General features: G+C 35.1%; 3 protein-coding genes across 3 annotated transcripts; 2 read left to right on the top strand and 1 right to left on the bottom strand.

Annotated features, from left to right (window-relative positions):
• Window positions 1–246: 246 nt before the first annotated feature.
• On the bottom strand, window positions 247–7,617 carry Cpr14 (cuticular protein 14). The gene is made up of 4 exons (XM_072006352.1): window positions 7,464–7,617; window positions 2,544–2,677; window positions 989–1,266; window positions 247–657 (listed from the first exon to the last, which is right to left on the bottom strand). Exons 1-4 carry the CDS (start codon window positions 7,476–7,478, stop codon window positions 653–655), a joined length of 432 nt encoding a protein of 143 aa, XP_071862453.1. The 5' UTR covers window positions 7,479–7,617; the 3' UTR covers window positions 247–652.
• Window positions 7,618–18,068: 10,451 nt separating this feature from the next.
• LOC139989122 (dTTP/UTP pyrophosphatase) lies at window positions 18,069–19,480 on the top strand. The gene is made up of 4 exons (XM_072007109.1): window positions 18,069–18,476; window positions 18,726–18,967; window positions 19,045–19,191; window positions 19,273–19,480. The coding sequence occupies exons 1-4, from the start codon at window positions 18,387–18,389 to the stop codon at window positions 19,409–19,411; spliced, it is 618 nt and encodes a 205-aa protein (XP_071863210.1). The 5' UTR covers window positions 18,069–18,386; the 3' UTR covers window positions 19,412–19,480.
• A 425-nt stretch (window positions 19,481–19,905) lies between these two features.
• On the top strand, window positions 19,906–22,433 carry Fis1 (Mitochondrial fission 1 protein). Its single transcript, XM_072007112.1, has 4 exons — window positions 19,906–20,151; window positions 20,614–20,823; window positions 20,904–21,009; window positions 21,720–22,433. Exons 1-4 carry the CDS (start codon window positions 20,107–20,109, stop codon window positions 21,809–21,811), a joined length of 453 nt encoding a protein of 150 aa, XP_071863213.1. The 5' UTR covers window positions 19,906–20,106; the 3' UTR covers window positions 21,812–22,433.
• Window positions 22,434–23,240: the final 807 nt, after the last annotated feature.

Raw genomic sequence — 23,240 nt, 5'->3', positions numbered from 1 at the left:
TTATTTTACACGTTTTATTTCCGTTTACTATACGGTTTGAAAACACGCAGTAAAATTGTATAAGAACTACCTGCAGAAGTTGCCGAGATACAACAATTCGGACCGATAATTGTTTTCGTGATAATCTGGATTAATTATCATCGCACGATGCGACGATACGTATAAACGAGGGCCATAACACGCTCGATGAGAAGGAGAAAGGGAAAGTGTGAATTTCTCGAGGCAGATAGACAGACAGACAGAAGATTCTTCGGCAAAACGTTTTTATTTATATACAAAAATCACAAGTTAAAGTATACGTATATTATTATGTACTATCGACGCTCGATACGCGTCTTCGCAGCTGCGATGGCGTCGTCGTGTTTTCGCGTTTTACGTTTGTGAAAGCAGCGTGCGCGCATCGGCACGATCCTGTCGTAAACTGTTGAACAGTGCGCATTACTTTCATCTATACAGGTAAGATAAAGAATCTCGAAGTATACAGTTATTATATACCGGCTGGCTCGCGCCTTATTTTTTTCTGTTATGTATAATCCTAGATTAATATACCACACTATATTTATTTTTATGGTCGCATCGAAGGCTCAGGGTCGGTTCTGTCCATGGCAAGCTGGCTCGAAATCAGGTCACGTTTGAGGTATAGTTGGGCTGATTAACCTACGGGACGAGAAACCTGTTAGACTCGATCGTTGGAAAACATATATTTTGGCCGCTATAGCCGAACGTCACCGCGTATACTATCACCGAGAAATTTCATTTTAGTCGACGAATATATAATACAAGCATATGCCAGTAAAGTAGAAAATGTAAAAGCGTGCCAAAGGATAAGAAATACTTTTTGCTCTAAAATTGACATTTTGTAAGAAAAACCAAAGAAATAAATAAACTGCGCAACGTACAAATTCGAAGCGAATGTAAAATGTGAAAATCGATCGTACAGAGAACGTAAAAGCGTCGTTAATCATTAGGGTAGGAAAAGAAGACGCACCTCGGCCAGGTGGTCGTGGTTGACCACCGTCGTCTTCTTCTGGGTGAGCCGCGTTCCACTCGAGCGCCCTTTGAATCTCTGGTGGTATCGGTGGTGCCGTGGGGATGTGAGATCCTTGCACTTGGAAGCCATTCTCGTCCGCCACGTACGTGATACTGACTTGCTGACCATCCGGCGCCGTGTAAGAATCAGAGCCTTGCGAAACAACCGGTGTCTCGTTGTCTACTTGTTTAGGTTGTCCCGATTCTTGGTGACTGATTCCGTTGCTTGTCTCGAAGCTGAACAGTAATTTGTAGTTCGATTAACGCTTGACGCTGCTTAATGTCCGCAGCGAAGGCTACGTCCTTTCGGAACAGCAGATACCTAATGTTTCATCGGTACTACATTTAGCTTCGTTAACACGATGCCGATGCTGTACCGATGCCGCGTCGAGACGTCGAGCGAAGCTAAATACAACGCTGACGTAACGCTAAAACACTCTTCCGAAGAGACGCTTTAAACTTTCATAACTTGGGACGGTATTCGTTTTCGGACCAGTACCGAGACATTTTAAAGAATGACGCTTTAATTATTTTATCAAACGCTTGTGTAGATATAATGTTATTTAAATATCCGACTAACGAATAACATATATAAATGTTCGGTAAAATTTCTTGATCGATTTTCGAACGAACGAACCAATTTGACGAATTGAACGAATTCGATAGAGAGAAGCTGAGAATCCAACGGCGTTAAAAAAAAAGAAAGAAAGAGGCACAGCATTCTAATTGAAAGGAAAACATTCAGCTCGGTAGCCCGTCACTCCTACTTATGAATAGCTACGTATTTATGCAAAACAGAGATTGCAGTTGGCGACAATCGCGAATCGTGTGAATAAGCCAGTACCATTGGACTCGAATACCTGTTATCCTCTGTCTATTGTCTTCAACGTCTGTGATTACTTTGTTCGTTGCACGTTCGCGTTCTAGCAATGATCAAAGGTCTCGTTTTGACTCGTTACATGGCAAAGTGTCCGGCGGACGATTCAACTTTGAACTCGATTTTCTTTACGCTTTCCGCGAGTTGATCGTTTGTAATCCACGCGACTGGTCCGGTATGAAATTACGTTTCTACCGTGGCGAACGAAATAACGATGAAAACGAAATTCTCTCGAAAAAATGGAAGCTAACTTCGTATTAAATGCTTTAAGTTTTAAGAACTGGCACACGACATTTATCCGATACAAAATATGTTAATGAAATCGAAACTTAAATTTCTAAAAAGAAATCTAGCTAAGAAAACTTCGTTTATTATATTTGAATGTTGCGTATTTGTCCGTAGAAAGCAAAAAATATCGTCGCCGTCTCATTTAAATTAAAAACCTACGATATAATTTCTCTTATACAGAAGCTACGCCTTTCTACGTTTCCTGCGTTGCCCTGACCTACTTTTGTTCTGTAAAACTAACGTCCTACATTAAGAAATAAAACGACGAGATGAGTTAGCTGTAAACCTTTTTGTAAGAAATCAGTCGCGACAAATTACTTCTTTCGACGATATTCTCCCATGAACTTACTTATTGACGTAAGTGCCGTCAAAGTTGACTTCGAGCTGCTGAGATGTAATTACCGCATCTTTGTCAGCGCCACCGCTAGGTCGTTGAGGAAGAGCTAATATCGCCGTCGTACAAAGTACGACCGCCACTAACACCTGAAACAATCGTGTTTCTCGTTAATATATTTTTCAATTTCGAAGAACTTATATATATACATATACATATAAAATAATCGGACAAAGAGGGAATATGTAATCGATCGCTGTATCGATAGGAGACGGAACGTCGTATCTACACGAAGTATGAATTTTGTAAAAAAAAGCAAGAATAGAGGCCGTTTTGTGAAAAAATAATTTCAAAAAAAAAACAAAGTGATCGCAGCTACACCGACCACGCTACGAACGGGAACGGAATATACAAATGGCGCGAAATCTCACATATCCAACCTGCAATTGTCTTAATTCGATGAATAATCGTATTACGAGCACTCGCGTTACACGTTACACGGCGTACATTTACAGCAAAGCAATGGCAAATAAGCGCGATCGAGCGAGCGTGGTTCTTGAATCGGCGTCGAAATGGGATTCGCACCAATTAAGTTTAATTGGAATAGGAGTTTTTAACTCGCATTGTCTCTCGTGACTGGCAAAGTGGGGTAGCGCCTGGGAAATCCGTAGACCATGAGAAATGCCGATCGCTAACACCGTTTGTAAAACCTTTCGTTCAAATATTCATAGAATTCGTGAAAGTAGCGCTTGGCGACGATGGCGTGGCACTGTGTGGTGCGGCTGCAAAGGGCAAGCGAAGACGATAATGTCTAGAGACTGCACGACGCGGTTACATCAGTTGCAAATGACATTATGAAATACAACGTAATGGCAGGACGAAAGCGGTATCCGTGTAATGTGCCCGTTTTTCTCCGCACGACCGTGGAACGTGTAATTTCATTCAAGAATTCCGTCAACCGTGAATCTGCTCGAGGAAAAATTCGCGAATTAAATGTCAGCCCGATCGGATCGCTTTTCATCGTTCACTCTTGTCTTTTACAAGTATGCACGGCCATCTTCGTACATCGCACTCTATACCGGTCTTCGAACACGATGAAACATTTTCACTTCTATTCACCGTTAAACGTACAATCCGACGAACTTTCACAAAATTGTTTCGCGAAATACAGAAATTTTTGTCGACGTCCGTCCGCGACTGTTTAAACTTCCACTCGTGAATGACGCGCGCAAATGACAAGGTGCTAGTCGTGCAGCACGATCAAAGATCGAATTACGGTCCGTAACGCGTTTCTAATTACCAATCCCGAGCAACAGCGCCACATCAATGAAACGCTATCCGAGACGAGATTTCATTCTCGTAACAATGTAATCGATATTTCGATTCTCCTTGACCGTATGACCGAGCTGAAACAAGCGATCGCTTCCTACGTGTCGTGTTCACCGCGTAGACAATGGAACGCGCGGAAGGCCAAGCGAAGCCAGTCACCAAGGGGGAGAGGACATGGAAGGAAATCGAAGAGGTATGCCGGAGTGTACAAGCGGACGTAGCCTGTCTTCGTTTTCCTCTCTTTCTCTCGATCGATATCGGCCGTTTCTCGCTCGCGATTCCTTATCACGACGCGCGATAAAAACATCTCGATACGAAGGAATCGCTGCTCGAAATGCTAATTGCACCGGAACCCGTTGTTACGCGGTTCAGTCGCGAAAATGACAAGGCGTGGAAAGTTTCACAAGTGTCGCGCGGAACGAAGGAGGAATTACCAGTGGCGGTAATGATGCGCCGCGTAACGTGCAATCACACGGATTATGAAAGAACCGGAGAGACGCGAAGGTGCTTCTTCTTTTCATTCATAAGGTCAAACGATCACCGAGGAGACCCTGTCTGAGAGGTGCACCGACGCGTTTCGATACGTTCGTTGATTGTCAATTTCGCTCCGCCATCGCTCCGCCATCCGTCGTAGTTGTGCAGTAACGATATTGGTATTGGATTTCGAATCGAAAAACTAATTCAAAACCATTTTTGATCTTCGACGGTGGTACCTTTTTCGTATTTACTTTTAAACGCAATCGATGTTTTTGATACGGATGCATATATCTTTCTGTCGAATTTTATTCCTTGTTTTTCATCGAACATTTTCCCTTAGATTTTCTTTCCCTTCTTTTTTTGGAAGTTTTTTTTTTTTTTGCGATAAACAATCGAAAACAACGTGACTAACGAGAATCTATTGTTTCTTTCTAATCAATTTTAGCTATTCAAAATTCACAAATAATACTATTTGCATTACTTTTTCTGCTGTTTCGTTGATACTTTGTTTCATACTTTACTTCCTTGGTATTCGTTCGTATAGTTATCTATATATTATACGTATATATATATGTGTGTGTCTGTATGTATATACGCATATTAAAACTAGTTAAGCCGCCTTTGAAATTAGCTATTATTTTCTTGTCACGACTGCAATAAGCAATCATTTGTAACCTCGATAATGCGGAAGAACGATTTTGCGCTATTGAGACTCGCGAGAAATTTTATCGTCAACGTGGAAAACATACATGAGATACAAAAGATTTTAGTTAGGATAGCGGCGATTGTTTTTCTTTTTTTTTTTTTTCATAAAGACTATGAATAATATTTCTTTCGTTGCTCGATACCCGTTTGTCGAGCGTATTACCTGGCCCAGTTAAATGGCAAAATGGCACGAGATGACACAATTGGAATGCACGCGTGTGTGTACGCGTACACGAAAGTATTCGGGATGTTCGTTGGTGTCATGGTTTATTCCATCGCAATTGTCCTACCTCGAAGAAAAAGGTGTCGACACGAGTGTAACGTGACGCAATCGTGCTAGTCGTTCGTCGTTCGTCGTTCGTCGTTCGTAATTGTTATGATAATTCTATTCTTAATTTCACGCCTGTCCTCTGTTCCCTCGTTCGAATTCCGTTAATTTTGATTGTATGCAATCGCAACAGCGATTGCTAACGAAGATCTTCGAACGCCTCCTTTTAAATCCTGCATCGAGAACGAATCGTTGATTTGAAAAAAAAGATACGCACGTAGCGTAAGAGAAGAATAACGAGCTTATCTCGTCGAGTCTGAATATTTTTCGTATCATTCGCAGAGTATTATCTGTACACGTTTGACTACGAGTTCTATTAATAAAATATATTTTCAGCTCAATTCGATTAACAGGTTCGTTTCAACTATCGTCGAGAGAATATGTTATGTACAATTTCTACAATTTGTTGAATAAACGAAAAGCAAGGACGATTCTGTTACGAAAAAAAGTTTCGAGTGGAACAACTGTGCGTAGAATATTCTTGACAATGTATGTAAAAATATCTTTAGCTCGATGCTAATAAGGCAACAGCGATACGACGAAGACACTGCTATACGAACGAAAGAGAAAAGTCGTATCCGTATATAAGTGACATAACGACAGCATCAAAGTCGCACGAGCAAGTAATCGGCTTTAAAGTTATACTGATGTAACACCTATCTAATTGGAAAGTTACACGGAGCGAAGGGATAGTAACGACTTCTGTCAATAAGCCAGTACATGAATTCAAGTTTCAAAATTCGATTCGGTATTTTTTTTTTTTTTTTTTAGAGAAAACCATAGATATTAAGGTTTATCAATGACCATTTGTCTGTCTCGTTGTTTCTTTAATAGAACAGTATCGATTAAAATATTTTAGGTATACGTGCAATTCCATTTGCGCGGCACGAAGATTTTCGCTATCGTTGCAATCGCCGAAATGAAGAACAAATTAGTACAAAGATTAATAAAACGAGCACGTAAAAAATGTCACCCACGTTGCGTGTACAATCGATATTGGTATTGTATTGCTGTGGTTATTGTACGATACAATACGAGATATTTCATGAATTATAAAAATTAATCGGATCGGTTCACGCGGAAGAGCTTCCGTCATCATCAAACTCAACTCTTATCATATAAATATACAATATTTATATACATTTACATTTTTTATTATATAATATTAATATACGTTTATAACACGAATATGGAATTTCGCGGGAACTTCGATGTTACAGGTACATATGCCACAGGTACCGTCGCGTTTCAAGCTTTCTATCCCTTTTATTTTTTTAGAAACACGTTTCGATTGAGAAAACCGTTTCGTTACACGCGCGTTCTGTGTTTATCCTTCGTGTTTCGTTTCACAATACGTAGATAATTTTGATAGCAACGCGGTATGGCGAGTCATTATCCCATTAATGAAGGGCGATACAACGAAAAAAGACAAATTATAAAAAATTATACGATTCGAAATGCGATATTATGTCACTCGGAACAAACGCGAAGGGTTTTCTATTCTGAAATAACCGTGTTTATCGCTAGCACGACTATTTCACGACGGAATACTCGTTCGTCGATCAATCCTATTAATTCGACATTGATCGTTCGCATGTACGTCGCCGATATATTTCAAGAATAAAATAAGAATAATTACATAATTCGATCGAAAGTAAAGTCCAAGATTCCAAATAATCGAAAAAGAAAAAACACCTACTTGAATATTATTTCAGGCTTGTCAAACTACAAAGGAATAAAAGAAGAGTATATAACAGTTATTTCATAGATACAAGTAACAACGAACAGTGACTCGAAATCAAGTTGAAATCACGTTTAAACGATATCTCGATATCCATAGACGTTCCTCCGTGCTTATCGTTAGAGTATTACACCGATCGCGGGAAACGTATGCGCGACGAGGGACACGCTACCAACGAGAGTAGCGAATTTTTCCCCATAGCCAGCGTAAATCAAAGCTCCGACTCGTGTACCTAACACCGATGGTAATTCACGGCCAAGTCGGTGGCGTTCGAGTCGGAGGACTTATCTCGCCGTATGAAAACCGTGTATCGCGGACTACCGTCGAGCGCGTGTATTACGGACTGAGTACCTACCTTGATAGTGAACATAATCTCTCTGTCACACGGACACCGGCGATGAAGCGGTTAGGATGCAGATGGGTTGGTACTTGTGCTTCTTCGTCAGATGCTTCGCCTCTTTATATACACGACCGTAGCAACGTGGTACAGTGAAAGGGGTCATCCCTGCCCTCTTCACAATGCACTTCTTCTGACCAGTGCATCTTCGGAAAAATGTGCTCGGATGAATCGAGGAATTGGAATTTTTTATCATGACGCGCGATACGTACAACGATGATCCATGGCCCGTCTATTAATTTCGGTACATCGAAATTATCCGTTATATGACTCGTGACTACGGATGATATCATCTTCATGGCGGATTTATTCTTCGCTCGTTCTCTGCAAGAGCAGCGCGTCAAAGAATTTCGGACGTTTCGAGAAACATACGAGGACCAGAGATCGAGTGACGGTTGTCGCCTTATACATTGGCGAAAGATTTTTTAAAAGCTGCTTTTCGACGGTTTAAACGAATGATTTACGGATAAAACATTTAAGGATTTGAATATCGGATAAAACAAGGTGATCGTTAAAATGTGAAAGCAAATTGAAGAAACTATTTGTGCGTATGGAGCAAGCTGTAAAATTAATTAAATAAAAAATGCCAAATATAACGACGAAAATTAAAACGAAAGGTCTTCTTATCGATCTTGGATAAAAATGTACTAAAGAATAAATTATTTTATGAACGAAATAAGATACGAAGTATTGTTCAAAAACGAGTATAATACAAAGAATAGATTATTAAACAAAATCGAAATTTTAAGTAATTACTGGTAACAATAATGAAATAAGAGAGAAAGTGAAAATTCAGGATTAAATAAAAAATTACGATAAAAAATTACCGTGAAAATTGTGTTTCAATGAACAAACCCGAGTTTATGATTCATAGCACAGAATTTTAATTTCAATTTCGTCGATAGCATCAATCGTGAAATGCGGTAATATAACAGAGAAATACAAACAAGAAATACAAAAGATACGAGAGAAGTAGGAAGATAATTGCCATTTGTTGCAAGGCTCTACCGGATATTTGTTCAGAATTTTTATAAAGTCAAACAAAACAGGCTATGATTGAATGTATGAAGGGATGCAGTGTCTAGGTCACGTACAATTGTGTTAGCTGCGATTATAGAAGAGGAAATCTTCGTTTCCTTGAATCGTTTCTGCACGCACGGCTCATGACACGTTTATACGTATAGATGTACGAGTTATATACATATAGCGTCGTTTATTAACATTGCATTTACCTGACGCAATATTAATTTCATTTCGATTACTTTTAAAAGCAATTTCGATATAGAGTTCGCGCTTTGCCATTGCTTTTAGCAAAATTAACACGAATAACAGCGCGCTTTAACGTTCGAATAGTAATTAAGAGTTTTAAAATGTTGCAAAAAAATTACGAATCGTTGTTATAATTTATTTAGCAATTTTTAAATTTCATAATAAATTGCATATTTGATATAATATGATATTCAAAAGACAGAATTTTGGCTTCTTTTCCTTAGTAAATTTATTTAGCAAAAATCTTCGATAATCCAACAAGTGAAAGTCTTTTAGTATCTGAGTAAGTAGAAACGACGTAGTCTTTTCACTAGAACTATTTATATCTACTACCTAGATTCCCAGAATTAAAACCTCCTTTTGAGGCTTCGCCGATTTAAAATAATATTTAGAATCCTTTTGCCGATCGATCGAAACGACTTTTAACGACGATGAAATTTAAAAATTGGCAGGAATCAACGTAAAGGGTCGACTCTTTTCCCTATCGTTGCACTTTGAAGTTTGTTACTTCTCCCGTTTCTTTGTCTTAATTATAAAATATTTTCAATATGTACATGCTGACATTTAACAACTACCTATCAGCTCTGCTATTAACATATTTGCAACGTTTCAAGCACGCGATACCGAAACAAAACTCGAACGAAATAAGAAAAGTAAATTACCCAGAATTTCCCGCGATATTGGAATATCGGTGTTCTAATGCAACGGTCTTTTGCTTAACCCTGACATTTGCGGCGTAAGTTACAATCGGCGATAATGCATCAACGACTATTTGAACGTAATTTTCATAAATTCGCTAATAATTGCCTTTCTTGCCTCATCAAGCAGATACGATAATAATTACAAATACCTTTTCCTTTAATAGAATCGTAACTTTTCTTGCTTTATAAGTTACCAAATACAAATCTTCCTTCTTTCTCTCATTTACTACAAAGTGAAATATGCAAAGTGAAAATTACATCTAACGCGACAATATTTTCTAAATAATATCAAGCAAATTTGGATAAACCTAGCCGAATTATTTATTTATTTGTTAATTGAAAACATACTAACCGATGGAAGATCGATTACGCTTGGATAATGAGAAATTTACCTAATATCGTTAAAAACTGTAATATCGCTTTTAATTGTGCCTTTAATAGAGATTGATTTCCTTTCAAGAATCACGGTAATTAACGGCATTAATTTAAGTAAACAACGTTTGTAGTTAAAAAATTACAACTTTGCTCTTATCTGAAAAATAACCGCGCGTTATCTTAGATCAAAGCCCCTACCCGCATGTTATTAAGATGTAATTTCGCGTATTCCGTGCATCGGTTTTATTTTTTTTTCTATCTTTTTTTTTCTTCGTCGCCTTGAATAGCACGAGTAATCTGTATGATGCTTCTTCGATTTCTTGTTACGTGATAGATTTGATCTCGTAATGATTAACCGTTGCAGAACCATTGTAAGACGAGTATAACGCAAAAAGGTGCAACGGATTTTTATTAGTCTTCGTTTCCTGCGGCAGACATGAACATATGTACATGGCAGTATGCCACGAAACAAGAGAAAGGTACATACACACTAGGTATATTGTTTTGTGAATATGAAAATTAATGGTTCGACCATCGATTCGTAACTTAATTATTAGAATTCGCGTGAATCCAAGTATAACGAACCGAATTGTCGGTTCCATGGATATATGTATACGCGGTGAATATGGTATGATCGTACGAATCTCTTGTTTGATTGGGAATTGTACCGAAATCATAATAAAAGAAATTCACTTCGTAGACACGTTTTTCATTCGTGTAATCTTTTATTTTGTTAATTATTTGCATAGAAACGAAACGTAGGACGGAACATTGAGAATAATGTAAAATATTACGTGTTTGACGATGTCGTAATAATACCACATTTTTTATGTACATATAAAATCCGATTTTATGTCGAATGTCGTATTATTGCGTAATTAAATTGAACGATGTAAAGTTTATTAGCTTTTGCGTCGTAATTTAAAGGATAAATTCTAATACGAGATTAACTAACTGTTTTATTTATATCGTTAGCAATCATCGTCGACTTCGCATTATGAATCACTGTTATATCGTTCAGTGATTCGAGGATCGACTCTCGCGACAAAGGCACATTTTACTTGTATCCGCTTTCGTATCTCTTATCTCGACATGTAAAATCGTCTTACCTCGTACAGGTATTTTATATGGGTCATCAACATGCTCGGATAATGCTAATTTCATGTGTATATAAATATCGTAATATGTATTTTCAAAATCGTTGGTAAATATATTTTAGTAATTGTCGTGTTTATTTTATTATCATTCGATGGAGATTTCGCTAACATACTTAAGATTTAGAAAACAAGCTCGAAATAAATTGTAAAATAAAGAGGAGAAATTATCACGCGCTATTCAACTACAGATAATTTGTTTAATATTTTCAAATGGTAATAGTTTATTATGTAAGTACGTTGAGATTTTCTTAAACTCCCCCCTCCCCTTATGATGTTGTTTAAAAATCTTTGAATACAAGTTGCTAAAAATATCATACAAAACTTTAAATAATGAAAACGATAAAACAAATTATATCTTCCATTTCTATTGCTCGTATCTTTCCTTTTTTAATTAAATCGACAGCGATCACAGCTACCAAAGTTGTTCGTTAAATTGTTCGATAGAGTCAACGATCAATCACTTTCATCTCTCGTTAGATACGTGTTTCGCTGATATCTTACACACTTGTCTTCGTCGTACAACTTTATGCTTTCAAAAATTCGGCGCGCCATCGACGTTGATCGCACGAGGTCAAAACGGGAGCATTCGTTACATAATTTGTCACTGAAATATGTACGGTACGAAATCATCGCGTGGAGGTTTTCGGTGAAATTCATTTGTGACGTTAATGCTGACCGGAGATCTTGATTTGTTATTAATGTTCGGCTCGAATGTACCAGCCTTTCTCGTAGGATTCCACGGCCATATACCGACATTTACATCGTGTCATTCATGTGGCGCGACACGACGTCCTACACTATACCGTATAATCGTACAGTATGCACGATCCTTTGGAAAACAATCTGCTTCCACGAACTAGGGAAATCGTGTACGCTTAATAAATGTAACAAGTTCATCTATTCAGCTGTTGGACGCAACTAGGCTCCTGGTATACGTCTTTTCGAGTGGAAATCATCAGGGCGACAAACGAGGACGCGCAATACCGTGCGCTACCGTGATGAAAAGCGAAATTAGCTCGCCTCATCGACAATACGATTTTTACGGTATGTACATATATTAAGCGCAAATAAACAATTAATCCTTAAAAATCGAGAAGGCCCGCTGTTAATACATCTCACTTGCGTTATAGAAAACAAAAGAAACGAAAACGTATGAAGAATTTCTTATATTTCGGTACATTTTATTTGTCATGACTATAACTCGGAATAACATTTCGCATTATATTGTATTACATTATTATAATGTCAGTCGCTAATAAGATAATATTAATCACTATCCGCTATCAGCAATTGCCGATCGTTAAGAGTCGATATCTTATCGTTTTAAATTCAGTTCTAAAAAAAAAAAAAGAGAACGTTACTTATGGGATGACCTGATAGAATGGTAGGACCTTTTCCTTGAATCGTTGGAGAAACAAATGGGAACGAAGGGTAGACAGAGTATATCTGTTTGAAGATTGAAATGCCAGTGTTTTCAGTCCTTCGCGGCGGTCGACCGCTGCTTTGAAACTAGTCGAACCGCAATTCCGTTTCACGTCAGCCGAGCTTCTTCTTTCTTTTTAATGACAACTGAAAGGTCAGAAAAATACTCGCTATTGTGACAGAAGGTGTGTCATGTAGATGCTCGGAAAGTCTGCGAATGCGCCTTTGAAGTTCGACCTATCTATCTATCTATCAGAAACAATGGTGATAATGTGAAATGTATTTATTTATTCATTTAGTCTTGAAATTTTCGGAGGAATCATAGTATATTGGAATACGTGTACACGTACGTTTAATATCGCAATTATCGTGATGGTAAAAGTAAAGAAATTAGTTAATAAATATTTGGCAGTTATCTTAGTTGCGAATGCAAAGAAGTTAATGAATATTAAGAAAGAAAGAGAGAAAATATACGTGATATCATTGATGATGAAAGTCAGGTACAAAGAGGAGGCGCGGGCCGTTAACGCATAAGCGAGGGAAGATTCTTCTATCTAACAACCCTAGAAAGATTAGGTTACCAACTATGACGAAAAGAAGCCTGATGCTGCTTAAGTTACGTGTTATAGAGGAAGAGGCGGTAATAAATTTATGTGTGACGCTTAATATCTCGTGATTCTATCGCAACAATTCGTTGCAACAAATCATTCGTGATTTCAATTTTTGCGCTCTTTTTTTCATTAATTCCCATCGGTCTGTTGCCGATGACAGTCAAAAGAAACAACATCCATCGATTGGATGAACCGCTCGAAGACTACCGAATCTCTTTGGTCACGGTAGCTTTTAACGATCAGAGTTAGACCAATTAAACGTCATAATGTGCTTTGAAATGTTAAGTTACGTAGAAAGGGAAGTGGTAAATTCTTTCAGTTTGTTTCGTATAAAGAAATTATAACAGATATAGCAAGTGTATGTAGATATGTAACGTCTCTGTAAACGAATATTTTTAAACAAACAATTCGGTTATTTATTCTTCAAATCCATTTTACATCACTTCGTAATTATTTTGTAATATTACCTAATCGTATGACTGCAGAATTTCTTTAATGACTATATTGCATTCTTCGCTTGGAGATATTTTAATCCATCTTCCCGTATTCGAAAAGTGCAATTTACATTCCATTTCTATTTCAAAGTAGGTATCGATCAAGCGCGACTGCCTAACGAGACTGTACACGCAAGTATGGACAAATCATGCAGCTGTCTATAGCCTGTAGAGTCAGCTGAGAGAAGATGAGACGATCAGGTAAGTTATATACGAATAGATCTTTCGTGTACATCATGCAAGTGCTAGTATCGATGGATAGGAGCGGATTAACAATAATTATTTCTTATAATAATTTCGATAATCTCCGTTTGAACAAAATGCCATTAACTAATAACTAAAAAATTAAAAATAGATATAACAGATCGTTCATTTGTTCTCCTTCGTTCGTACGTTAATTAGGACTTTATCCGTCCTACGTTAATTCTTGCATCGTTAAAGTTAAAACACCCTTTGAACCAATGGTTTTCGGACACAAGTATTTTATATATATATGTTTTTCATACAAAATTAGGGGATACTTTAATCGATATATGAAAAAATTCCATTCCACAGCTCCGTTAAAAAAATTTGACGTCCTTCAAATATTTGAAACGCCTTCGGAGCAAACACACACCTACACTGCGTAATCCATCATTTGGAAGAAAGAAGTTATCAATACACAGTTTTCAATACGAAAACTGTAACTTAAAAATTATAATTCTGCTGAAAGTAAACTGCTATATATGTGTAAACGATGACTCTCTGGAACTACCTACGGTATCAAATTCCGCTGGAAAACTTATACTAAAATAAAAAACGACGCAATAGTATCCAGCTTAACAAAGTGATTTTATCATCCGCGAGCTTTAATCGCGGTACAGAAAAAAAAAAGGATCTCCGTGTTCCGGGATCGAATTCCGTCTGAATACGCCCCTGTTCGCAGGCGTATTAGCTGTAATGCTAAACGCAGACACCTCGAGGCATGACGTAGCGCCCCATAGAAACGGCTACGTGCCATAGTGTCATAATGCGCGTCCTTTGAAGCCACTTTTCGAGTTGCGTAATCACATTTAATAACGACAGCCTGGCGATTACCACCGCATCTCGACTCACCAGCCACGATTTTACCTGATTTTACCATACGACGCCTTAAGGCTTAAGGGATGTCGGGAAGGTGAATCTTTACTGTTTCAACGTCGAATTAAATAATCATAAATTGTTACGAAAAAGCACGTTTCAAAATATGCTGACCAACGACGATAACTCACAAACGGGATGAGCAGTAAGCGAACTCGTAGTAAACAAGCGAGCAATTAATGAAACGAGCAATGAAATTATTCGGAATCACCTTTTTAAGTAATAACGAGATTTTTGTACAATGATTTTGAAAAAAGTTAATTTTGCTTCAATAAAATTATCCGCACTTTTTTCTACGATCAAAAATAGTATCATCGGCGAAGTTTTACAAGTCACAAGGTATAAATTAGCAATGCTGATAAACTTGCTTATGTAATAGTAACTTTCGTAATAAAATATGTAAAATTCTACGAATGAATTTTACGAATTGCAAGTTGATCGTCGACGTAAAATTACCGTACAATCATTTACTTAGCAATCTGTTCTTTGGTATGGCGATCGATAGAAGAAAAAATTAATAATTTTAGAGATAAAACTTTCAATAACTTTGATCTAAGCGTAGGACGGTGTCTAAATGCGAAGAGATAAAACGAGAGAAAAAGAACAGCGATAAAACCAACGCAAGTTGTTGGAAATTTGTATCAATAAAATTCGTTATTTGTATTCGATAACGTTCCAAAGTCGATATATAATACTGTTATGTAATGTCCAATGCAGAAATGCGGTGCAGCGTGGTGATAATTAATTACTCAAACGATTTTTACGATATCCACGCAATGTTTCATCATACGCGTAGAAATAGAGGTTGACCTATACCGGTAATTTCACTTATTAGCTAATTCACTAATTTCACCACTTTTAGTACACGACTTCGCAAATCCACCAAACTGGACGAGCCAGAACATCTCACTTTCTTTTCCAATTGTCGGCTCAAGGATTGCATACCACATACTTATGATGCAATTCTTGTCATCGTTTCATAGTTTTTAACCAAAATTGTCTTATTTAACTTAATTTTCCTATTAACCTTGATTATATGGTAAGGAACAACTTCAGGATACGGATGAGGCAAATTCAGACTCGGCAGAGATAAGAAGGATATGTAAAGTTAGTGAAAGTACGAGAAGACGCTTCGTGCTTATTAACGTAATTTATTTCTCCGTGGGACCGAGAATACTTTCATAATTTTTAATTTTCATAATATCTTACGATCATTGGTCATTCATTGGAAGTTCCAACGTTCAGAAAATAAATATATGAAAAACGAAAAAAAAGAAAGCGACATCTACCTATCATATTTTCTTGTTTCTTTCTCCTTCTCTTTTAATATACATATATTATCGGTCGTATTGCGGTATTGTATATTAGTACCGTATGATATATATTAGTATAATATTTAGTTTACAGAAAACGAGATCCTATATCTTATTGTTATGCGTTTCCTTAACTAAAAGTAATAAAGAACAAAAGGATTCTAAAGCTTCTTCGTTTTATTCCTTTTTTTCAAAGATACACCTCAGATTTGATTATTAGGAGCTACTTTAGCAGAATTTACACCAAGTTTCACTGTTTTTACAAAAATTGCAACAAATTTCCTCTTATTGAAGAATGTTTCCCGCTCTCCTAAGATCTTTGTTTCCATTTACAATTCCGTAAAGAGGCAAACGTATGAAGTAACAATAGCGTACATCATCTACGTTTATCTTGGCATTCTGTCTATGAATACTCTTTAATAACTGGTTTTTAATATCCTGCTCGTCATAGTCTTTGATTATGTAGATCTTCAGATAACCAATGTTGTTTTCATGAAATCATCTTCGAGAATTCCGGGTAATTTACATCTTCAGCTGCGATCAATACGTTTCCGCAGATTTCAATTTCTTTGAAATTATAGTAGTCTTTGTGCGAAGAAAGTACATATTTTAATCGGTTCGAATATTTTCCGTAAATGAAATATAACTATATAACTGAAAGTTTCTTAATGACTTCAAAAGCAATATGATTCTAGACGGAATTAAGTACGCAAGTAATTTATTCACAATGAACTCGATTTTATGATATTATCTCGAGTACGGTCGATCAAATATCACCATGAAATGTCTGTTGTAAGATAAAAATCATAATGAAATAAAATAATACAACAGATAAGTATTACAGATGCTGTTAGAGGTAATTATAAGAATCGTGACAACTCCCACCCCCCCCCCCCCCGCCCGCCCGCCACACTCAAGAAACCGTTTTGAATTAATTAATGTAACTGTTAAGATCGTTGCACCGTCGAAACAATGCGAGGTATGGCGAAAAAATGCCACGAAATCTTTGTTCAGTTGGAAGGCTACGGCGTAAAGATGGGTCAACCTTTCGCCTTGCGATTATGTAAGACCTCGGACTGACTGACCTTTAGGTTCGTTCATGGCATGCGGCATTTACGTAATTTACCGATTACGATGTATTAGAATCTTCTGTGTCTAGAAAATAGTTCTCCTTCCCGCTTTAATATTTTTAAGCTGCGCTATATATTCACCCTATTCCCCTTTTACTTACCCTTTACGCTTTTAATCATCTTCTCTTTTGTCATCCACGTTCAATTACCATCCCAACTTCTGGATCATTCCAGATTAAAACGCGTAGGCTTAACACTACGTTCTCGATGTTAGTTTTAAAAAATTCCATCCATTTTTTTTTTTTAATTGTTAAATTTTTTATGACAGTATATTTGATTTACAAATTAAATATGTAACACTGAAAATACGTTTTACGATAGCAAGTAACAAAAAGGTATAGTAAGGTGTAAGACAAAGTTCGAACGATATGAATCGTCCGCTTATCCTTCACTTCGCTTTCTCGTAACAGCCGTTAATGAATATCACGAGTGCGTGTTGCCATGCCCGTCGCTTTTACGCACTTTTAGTCGATTTTAATTTGATCGATCTGATAAAACGGTTTGACGATATCTTGTTATATGCCACCTCGTTTGTACTTCTGAAACTGTTTTAATGTAACCGGCGATATCTCCTAAAAGTTCAACATTTTGTGTACTTTTATTTATTTATGTAGATATATGTTTAATTAAACGTATGTTCCTCCAATTATTACTGATTAAATTTAAAATGTCCAATTGAAATATAATTTTGTATAAACATAGTCTACTTAGTAATAAACAAAATATTTTTATTTTTCTATGAATGCTATAAATTAATATATATATATATAAATACTATTAAACCAAACTTAGATAAGTAAAAGATGTATTCTCTGTAATCATATTAAGATAGATAAAGAAATAAAGATCTTAAAATTGAAAATTAAATTTAATTTGTTACAGTGAAAAATAAAATGTTCCTTTCAACTCAAAATGCCAAATAGTTTTCTATGGAGTATTAAACTCAGCAGAAAACTTCGTAACTAGCGACATCTGGAAACATTGCATTTATCTTATCGCGTAACAATAATGTGACAGCATTGACTAATTGTAAGGACAGTTCTGTACGTCTGTAAACTATGAGTCAGTACCTCGTCGGTTGACCCATGCAATGATAGGTGTATGTATTCTGTATTCTGTACCTCATGAGTGGTTATATAACCATGTTGATTGAATAATAAATTAATTTGTATTCTTAAAAATGATAAAAAGATATAGGTAGAAAGATTACATAGGAAACATTAATACTGAACTTTTGCAAGGATTTATTTTTAAAGCTGGTTCATTAATGCAGTCTGAAAAGAAAAAATAATGTTTGAACAAGTAGTGCAAGTCTTGACAGCAGGTAGAGTTGTATTAGCCAGTGGATCTCCTAGAAGATATGAAATAATGAAGCAATTGGTAACTTCTTTATAATATTCATAAACACAGTTGCTATAATATCAGGAAATATTTATGTATTATTGTAACCTTAGTAAATAGCATAATAACCTATTTAAAAAAGCAAACTTTACATGAGTTTAATTTATTATAAGTCTTAATATATATATACAACTAAAGTAATATTACTAATTTGTGATAATACTATAACTATACTAATATAACTATACTAGTACCGTAGTACATGGATATATCTATTTTGTATGTTAGGGTATAAATGTAGAAGTAGTATCATCGACATACGATGAAAATTTAGATAGATTTGCGTATAAAAATTCTGGTGACTATGTACAAGATTTGGCAAAATATAAAGTGCAAGAAGTCTATGATAGATTAAAGAAAGATGTTAAGCCACCTTCCTTAATAATTGGTGCAGATACTTTGGTTACAATGGGTGATGTCATTTATGGTAAACCAAAGAATAAGTTACATGCATTTGAAATGTTATCAAGGTAAAGTATAAATATATATTACTTTACACATAAGTAGTATTAACGTCGACTTAATTTAAATAAAAATATGATTTTAGTTTAGCAAATAGGGAACATATAGTTTACACCGGAGTATGTTTAAAAACGCCGAAGGAAGAAGTAAATTTTTATGAATCTACAAAAGTAAAATTTGGTGACATATCGGAAGAACAGATATGGGCATATATAAAATCAGGGGAGCCACTGTTAGTAAAATATTTCATCCTTTTGTAAATGTTATAATCTTAATAATGTGAAAATATTGCTAATTGTTTCTTTTTTTGCAGAGATAAAGCTGGAGGTTACGGCGTACAAGGTCTTGGCGGTTGTTTAATTGAAAGAATAGACGGTGATTTTTATACAGTAATGGGCCTGCCATTGTATTCATTGACAAAACGATTAAACGAAATGTTTGGTAATAACTAATATGAAAAAAATACATATTAATGAATTACGACTAATTGATTTCATAATAAATGTTTAAAAAACAGGATAGCTTGTGTTATTTGTATCTTCTTTCGTTCAGTCTCCCATTTTCTTATTTATATTAATTTTAACACAAAATATACATTAGGATTTTATCTACAGCAACAGCGTACATTTCTTTTTATATCATTTTTTATTTTTTATATGAAACGTTTTTTACATATAATTTATGAAAAATAAATTAATTAATTTATTTTTAAATCAATTGTTAACATTTTTGAGTTACCACCATAGCGCATGATTAAACGAACTTTTTCTTTCCTTTATTTTAAGATTAAACATATACTTATTGTGTTAAGCGAAAAGTTTTATTTTTTAATCTAGAGACGTTTGGTTTACTTTGGCACTGCCAACATCTTAAAATCAAAATGATCTTGTTAAAAGAACAAAGTCCGATATACATGTACACCTTTATGGTCGTTTAAACCATACATACAATGACGCCTTGCTATTCTTACCAATAAGTAGCGACTGTAAGTGGAAGCGCATATGTGCACTTGCTTGTTTCTTTGTCGTTGACAGCTCAATTGCCGGACCGAAGTTGGTAGTTTTCTAATGAGTTCTTTGCTTTTAAGGTAGAATTTAGAGCAGGATAAATTGTTTTTCGTAGTTTTCTTGTGGATTTGTATTAGAAGATGGAGGACGTTCTTGAAGAGGTTGTTTCTTCTGACGATTTAAAGGTACATTCTTTTGATAAAGAATACACGAAAACCATTCTTACTTGTCGACTCCTTAATGTCGTGTAAATCACATATTTTAAATATATAATAAGTAATATAATAATATACAATTAAAATATGTAGTATGAAATATTTTTAAATATTTGATTATTAAATTTGGAAATAAAGTTTTCATTTACTTATACTGTAAAGTAACACTGAATGTGTCTATATAATAAGAAAGGTTATGCGATTTCTATTCATTTTTCTTTTGATATAAAATCATGGTAGGCTTTCTAAGGAATTTAGTAATTATATTTAATACATAATATTTTTGTACGAAGCTTGTAATAAGTCTATATATTAAGCTCTAATCGAAAGAAAATGACAACATTATTCATTGGTTACTCATACTTCAGAGATACACAAAAGTATTGCGTTATAAACCGAGAGATTAAAAAATGATTTGTCTGTTTGTTTCAGAAATTTGAACGTATATATAACGAACAATTACGTTCATCTGTTATAACACAAAAAGCACAATTTGAATATGCTTGGTGTCTTGTTAGAAGCAAATATCCTGCGGACATCAGAAAGGGAATAATGTTATTGGAAGATTTATATTGCAATCATAACGATAGCGAGAAACGAGATTGTCTCTATTATTTAGCCATTGGAAATGCTAGAATAAAGGTATGGACATTTACGAGCCTACTGAAATTTTTCAAAATAAACAGCGCTGTTTAATTAGTATTTATTTATTTTCTTTATAGGAATATACGAAAGCTTTAGCGTATGTCAGATCGTTTCTTCAGGTTGAACCTGGAAATCAACAAGTACAACATCTGGAAACGTTGATCAAGAAAAAGATGGAAAAAGGTGTCCCTTTTACAAATTACTATTGCTTTAAACAGATACAGCTTGTTATTCGTTCCAATATGATGCTTTTACAGAAAATCGTTTTATATTCATTTTATACAGTACTAACACTTTTATGGGTTAAAAGTTTTTACATTGCCTTTAGTCAAAATTGAGCGACATTAATTTCATTTAATATCTTATACCTCTAAATAACTTAGTTGTTATACCATGAATGAATCAAGAAGTCTGCACATTACGAACATGATAATTTCATTATGTTCTCTATATTAGAAAAGTACAAAAGCTCTGTACCTGTGTATACATGTATACATGTATGTATTAAATGATATAGAAATTGCATTTTGCATATCTTTGATCTGAATTATTTTAATGAAACGAATAAAGAATGGACTTGCGTATTTCTAAAATGATAACAGATAACAGATAATTGACCTTTCCTTATTAATATAATTATATTAGCTCTTCGTGTTAATGCTATAAAACTGTGTTTTCTACACTTTCTGTGTGTATATTTTACATGTTTAATAAAAGTAGTATTTATATGAAATTTTTTCAATACCTTTACAGTATTCAACTTGTGTTTGTTTCATATACTTTAATTCTAATCGCAAGCATATCTTTTTCTTTATGATATTTTGTAATATGAATGAAGCAAAAAAGACGAAAATGTTAATTTTTTAATTATTGCGAGACTTTTCTTTTTACAGAAGGTCTGTATGGTATGGCCATTGCAGGAGGGGTTATTATCGGTATTGCAAGTATTCTCGGCCTCAGCTTTGCTATGGTCAAAAGAAACTAACTCATTCACGTGAAAAAGCTTATGACTATTGTGTGATATGAAATAGTTACTTTGTACAATGTGTTGTATACAATTTGTTAATTAATATCACCAAAGATTTTATTCAAAAAAAAGAGACAGGACGAAAGAAATAGTCTTGTGTTCAAATTAAGTAAACTGCAATGCGATTCGTAATGTAGAATGTCAAATTTATTTTTACAAAAAAAACAAATACGTCATATAAGCAATATACAGTAATAAATATGTATGTGTATTATTTTTTAGATTTTCGTAAACTTGACTACTCTCTCTCGTGTATCATAAAATCATATGTATCCTCTTTTTAGATTGTCAAAAATAATTTTTTAATAATATATACGTTAATTTATAAAAGAAAGACATTCCGAATGTTTCGTGTTTTGCTCTGTGTTTAGTTGTTTATAAATAAGATATATATATATATATCAATGATTTAAAGTTTTATTTAATTTAAATCCACATACGTCAAAAAAATATATTTATGCCAAAACCGCAGTGCAGATAAACATAGCTTTTGTATATAAAAATAAAAGTATTGTATTGTCTTATTTATGTGTATTGTTACTTAAATCTTTGATGAAATAAATATATTACGTCTATATTACATCTTACGTTCACTGATCTATATTCCATAACTATGCCCAATGCCTACGTTACGCCTTAAATATTTAAATAAATATTGTATTATTTGTATAATACGATTAACATATTCTCACACATGAGACACATCACAAACTATATACCAATTTTTCCACAATATATGTTTATTAATAAATTTAATAGGTTTGAAACGGATCGATCTAACACTTTAACGATCTCATTTTACTAATCCGATGTATGGAGCGAGTATATTTGAGGAACTATATAAAATAGGGGAATAGATATGGAAAAGAAAATTATACGGATTGTCTTTTTATATGTAGATTTATTGATGACTTCTTAATATCCGTTGATAAAGTTGTTTATGTACAAAATAACGCTGAGATATTCCTATAATATTATTATATTTAGTGACCTATGTTATGGCCCAGGGACTCGCTAAAACCACTTTCTTCCCGTTTGGTTTTACGAGTTTACACGTTCGCTTAATTTTTACGCCAAAATACGGAGCGCCGCTACTATTTTTCTCGAGCACCGTCGTGTTTCCCTCGGCCTCCTCTTTATTTTGTCTTTTCACGACACATATTTACATGTTCGACGGTGTTGAACCGCGGCAAAAGCGGCGAAGAGGAAGCTGATGGAACCGGGACTGCACTCACGTTTTCATTATATACTTTAATAAAGATTCAATAAGTAGGAGAAAATTGTATCGTATAGGCGATGAATAATTTTTATACGTACTATTTTCGGTAGTGTATTTACATACGGGGTGGAGAGGGCTTTGACTGCCGCCCACGGTAGCGAAAAACGC

Source organism: Bombus fervidus, chromosome 7, assembly GCF_041682495.2.
Source record: "Bombus fervidus isolate BK054 chromosome 7, iyBomFerv1, whole genome shotgun sequence".
NCBI classification, from domain to species: domain Eukaryota; kingdom Metazoa; phylum Arthropoda; class Insecta; order Hymenoptera; family Apidae; genus Bombus; species Bombus fervidus.
This window is presented reverse-complemented; position numbering and strand designations above follow the sequence as displayed.

Coding starts and splice junctions, on each gene's coding strand:
- Cpr14 (XM_072006352.1), bottom strand. Junction 1,267..2,543: donor GACGGCACTTACGTCAATAA/GTAAGTTCATGG, acceptor ATTACTGTTCAG/CTTCGAGACAAGCAACGGAA.
- LOC139989122 (XM_072007109.1), top strand. CDS start 18,387: ATGTTTGAACAAGTAGTGCAAGTCTTGACAGCAGGTAGAGTTGTATTA. Junction 18,477..18,725: donor ATGAAATAATGAAGCAATTG/GTAACTTCTTTA, acceptor TTTGTATGTTAG/GGTATAAATGTAGAAGTAGT. Junction 19,192..19,272: donor ATAAAATCAGGGGAGCCACT/GTTAGTAAAATA, acceptor CTTTTTTTGCAG/AGATAAAGCTGGAGGTTACG.
- Fis1 (XM_072007112.1), top strand. CDS start 20,107: ATGGAGGACGTTCTTGAAGAGGTTGTTTCTTCTGACGATTTAAAG. Junction 20,152..20,613: donor TTTCTTCTGACGATTTAAAG/GTACATTCTTTT, acceptor TGTTTGTTTCAG/AAATTTGAACGTATATATAA. Junction 21,010..21,719: donor CAAGAAAAAGATGGAAAAAG/GTGTCCCTTTTA, acceptor TTCTTTTTACAG/AAGGTCTGTATGGTATGGCC.